Raw genomic sequence first — 4,133 nt, 5'->3', positions numbered from 1 at the left:
TTTTACATCCTACACAACTGTCGCGTCCGGTGTAGACACGGTGTAACGGTTGCCTGTTACATCCTACAGTACATTCAATTTCACTTACCACATAAACAGAGTAAGGAGGGGGGGGGCGGGGGCGGTTAACGATGCCGGCTCAACATCGTGATGTCTATCAGCCATCGGCGATGATGGAACATTCCTAATAAACACATTTCATTACACCAAATACACAAAATAATGTTCTTTTTAGCAGCATCATATGACCCCTTTAAAAGGTTTAAAACGTGTGCACCTTCGTTCAAGAATTCTGTGTTGGGACAATTTCAGGTTCTCAGGTACATTATTAAAATTAATAGGCCTACACCATGCGCAATCACACACACATTTAATCCTCAAGCTCTGGTTGTCCCTGTGACCTTCTCAATGTATGTGTAAAAATGTATATATATATATATATATACAAACCCGATTCCAAAAAAGTTGGGACACTGTACAAATTGTGAATAAAAACAGAATGCAATGATGTGGAAGTTTCAAATTTCAATATTTTATTCAGAATACAACATAGATGACATATCAAATGTTTAAACTGAGAAAATGTATCATTTTAAGGGAAAAATAAGTTGATTTTAAATTTCATGGCATCAACACATCTCAAAAAAGTTGGGACAAGGCCATGTTTACCACTGTGTGGCATCCCCTCTTCTTTTTATAACAGTCTGCAAACGTCTGGGGACTGAGGAGACAAGTTGCTCAAGTTTAGGAATAGGAATGTTGTCCCATTCTTGTCTAATACAGGCTTCTAGTTGCTCAACTGTCTTAGGTCTTCTTTGTCGCATCTTCCTCTTTATGATGCGCCAAATGTTTTCTATGGGTGAAAGATCTGGACTGCAGGCTGGCCATTTCAGTACCCGGATCCTTCTTCTACGCAGCCATGATGTTGTAATTGATGCAGTATGTGGTCTGGCATTGTCATGTTGGAAGGTCTTCCCTGAAAGAGACGACGTCTAGATGGGAGCATATGTTGTTCTAGAACTTGGATATACCTTTCAGCATTGATGGTGCCTTTCCAGATGTGTAAGCTGCCCATGCCACACGCACTCATGCAACCCCATACCATCAGAGATGCAGGCTTCTGAACTGAGCGCTGATAACAACTTGGGTTGTCCTTGTCCTCTTTAGTCCAGATGACATGGCGTCCCAGTTTTTCAAAAAGAACTTCAAATTTTGATTCGTCTGACCACAGAACAGTTTTCCACTTTGCCACAGTCCATTTTAAATGAGCCTTGGCCCAGAGAAAACGCCTGCGCTTCTGGATCATGTTTAGATATGGCTTCTTTTTTGACATATAGAGTTTTAGCCGGCAACGGCGAATGGCACGGTGGATTGTGTTCACCGACAATGTTTTCTGGAAGTATTCCTGAGCCCATGTTGTGATTTCCATTACAGTAGCATTCCTGTATGTGATGCAGTGCCGTCTAAGGGCCCGAAGATCACGGGCATCCAGTATGGTTTTCCGGCCTTGACCCTTACGCACAGAGATTGTTCCAGATTCTCTGAATCTTTGGATGATATTATGCACTGTAGATGATGATAACTTCAAACTCTTTGCAATTTTTCTCTGAGAAACTCCTTTCTGATAATGCTCCACTATTTTTCGCCGCAGCATTGGGGGAATTGGTGATCCTCTGCCCATCTTGACTTCTGAGAGACACTGCCACTCTGAGAGGCTCTTTTTATACCCAATCATGTTGCCAATTGACCTAATAAGTTGCAAATTGGTCCTCCAGCTGTTCCTTATATGTACATTTAACTTTTCCGGCCTCTTATTGCTACCTGTCCCAACTTTTTTGGAATGTGTAGCTCTCATGAAATCCAAAATGAGCCAATATTTGGCATGACATTTCAAAATGTCTCACTTTCAACATTTGATATGTTATCTATATTCTATTGTGAATAAAATATAAGTTTATGAGATTTGTAAATTATTCCATTCCTTTTTTACTCACAATTTGTACAGTGTCCCAACTTTTTTGGAATCGGGTTTGTATATATATATATATATATATATATATATTTAATTGAACTCAAATATTTTACTAAATTCACTTGACCCAATGGAAACAAAGATATTATTCAATCTTTATTCATATGTTTTAGTACAAAGTAGTCCACTTTTCAAAAATTATTGTATTTTATTGCATTGATATAGGCCTGTTTTTTATTTGAGGTCTCTGATGTCCCATGCATAATCAATGATGTAATCAGATCTGTTACGTAATCAGATTACTTTTTTCAAGTAACTAGTAAAGTAACACATTCATTTTAAATTTACAAGAAAACATCTGAGTTCTGTTTTCAAATAAGTAGTAACGCAAGTTACTTTGTTTTCCCATTTATTCACTGACACATCTCCTGTACCCGCATTGAGAGAAATTAGGAGTGAGGTACAGAGGTAGAGGCACTTCCTGTAGGATGAGATGTTTTAATTTCACTTTTGATGTGAAAGGGCCTTTACAGTTGCCAAAAAGATAACTTTTGGGTTTTTTAGTTATTAAAAATAAATAAGCAAGCCCAGCAGGTGACAAAATGTAACATAATGATTTACTTTCATAAAAAGTAACTTAGAAATGCAATTAGTTACTTTTTATGGAGCAACGCAATATTGTAATGCATTGCTTTTAAAAGTAACTTTCCCCAACACTGTGAATAATTTAAAAAAGAATGTTATCAAGTTTAAATTTAGTTTAGAATCACTTCTTATAAGATTAGGAAAAGTATCAACCTGCTATGTCAATGTTAAATTTTTCAAGCCATTTAACTGGCTTCCAAAAAGACCTCAAAAGAAAAAATAAAGGTTAAGACTGAAATATTAAATATTTTATCATTTTTAATAATATCATTTTATAATTATTTTAATTATATTGTTTGATGTCATCCCACAGCAAATTGAACTTGATCATCTTTTATTGTAGAATAAAAGTGCCAAAATGGGAAATGGGTCGATGAAGCTGAACCCTCTTAAGCAGGTCAGTGGCTCTGGCAAATCCAAAAACAATGGAGAATCAAGCTCAGTTTCTCAAGTTCTCAGAGTTAGAGTGGAAGAATTAGAGAATCAGCTGAAGAAGAAGGATGAAGACCTGAATGCCAAGGAGATTCAGATCAAACATCTAGAGGAGCAGCTGGCCCAGCAGAGACAGACCATCTCAGAGATCTCTGACACTTTAAGGAACAAGTGTCTCCACCTCAACAAGCTCCAGGATGCACTGAAGAATCAAGGCGAGTTAGGTCTCCTGCCATCACCTATCAAGGAAAATGTCAGTCAGTGTCGCACTGGCCTGCTCAGAGATACCCTCAATAGGAGGAAAGGAGCAAAAGCTGGAGTTTCTGCAGAACCTTCATCCAGAACGTATGATTCCAGTGGTGTACCAAAGTTCTACTTTGAGAGTGCACGAGTCTGGAAAGAGCAAAGGTGAGAGATTTGATCCATTTTCTGCTTGTGATGCCAAAGGTAAATCCTTACAGAGTTTGATTGACAGTTGTGGTTATGGTAATAAGGAGAAAGGAGAAACAGCAGTGATTTTTGGTGCTAATGCGTCATTTAAATTAGTTTAGTTTTAAACTATCTGTTAAGGAGCTACTCATGTACTCATTTTCATGCGATGAGGCATATAATCTCACAGTGGATTTATATTATATTATATTATATTATATTATATTATATATTATATTATATTGTATTCATTATATTATATTGTGTTATATTTTTGTGTCTGGCTGCAATATGTAATAAATTAATATTGAATAACTTTTTAGACACAATATTGACAGTTATTTTGCATATTTTGTTTGGCCAACAAAATACTTCTAAGTAAAAAATACTTCTAAGTATTACATTCATTCATTCTGAATGAATCGATTGAATGAACGAATTACTCATAAAGACGAGAAGGGTCTGGCTGCAGCCTGGCGCTTGCACTCTCAGACTTGCATTCTCAGGCTTGCACTCTCAGACACTTGCACTTCCGCTAGCGACGTCACTTGCAGTCTTTTTTATTTTTTATTTTGTTCTATTTATTTAGTACTTTTTGTTTGAATCTCTCAACATTTTACAACAGTATAGCCAGGTGGTGAAGACAAGACAAAAT

General features: G+C 36.8%; 2 protein-coding genes across 2 annotated transcripts in view; one reads left to right on the top strand and one right to left on the bottom strand.

Moving 5' to 3' along the window:
• The window catches only part of LOC107661254 (cGMP-dependent protein kinase 2-like), a 27,979-nt gene that overhangs the window by 4,528 nt on the left and 19,318 nt on the right, over positions 1 to 4,133 (top strand). Inside the window, exon 3 of the mRNA XM_016450753.1 lies at positions 2,961 to 3,457. Within this exon, the coding sequence (XP_016306239.1) occupies positions 2,976 to 3,457 (482 nt within the window). The 5' untranslated portion in view covers positions 2,961 to 2,975. The remainder of the gene's footprint in view (positions 1 to 2,960; positions 3,458 to 4,133) is intronic.
• LOC107661227 (uncharacterized) lies at positions 710 to 1,892 on the bottom strand. Its single transcript, XM_016450725.1, has one exon. It carries the CDS (start codon positions 1,853 to 1,855, stop codon positions 890 to 892), a length of 966 nt encoding a protein of 321 aa, XP_016306211.1. The 5' UTR covers positions 1,856 to 1,892; the 3' UTR covers positions 710 to 889.

The sequence above is a fragment of the Sinocyclocheilus anshuiensis genome, unplaced genomic scaffold (genome assembly GCF_001515605.1).
Source record: "Sinocyclocheilus anshuiensis isolate Anshui unplaced genomic scaffold, SAMN03320099.WGS_v1.1 scaffold1365, whole genome shotgun sequence".
Lineage (NCBI taxonomy): Eukaryota > Metazoa > Chordata > Actinopteri > Cypriniformes > Cyprinidae > Sinocyclocheilus > Sinocyclocheilus anshuiensis.
This window is presented reverse-complemented; position numbering and strand designations above follow the sequence as displayed.

Excerpts from the sequence above, each read along its gene's own strand:
- LOC107661227 (XM_016450725.1), bottom strand. The coding sequence starts at position 1,855 with ATGAGAGCTACACATTCCAAAAAAGTTGGGACAGGTAGCAATAAGAGG.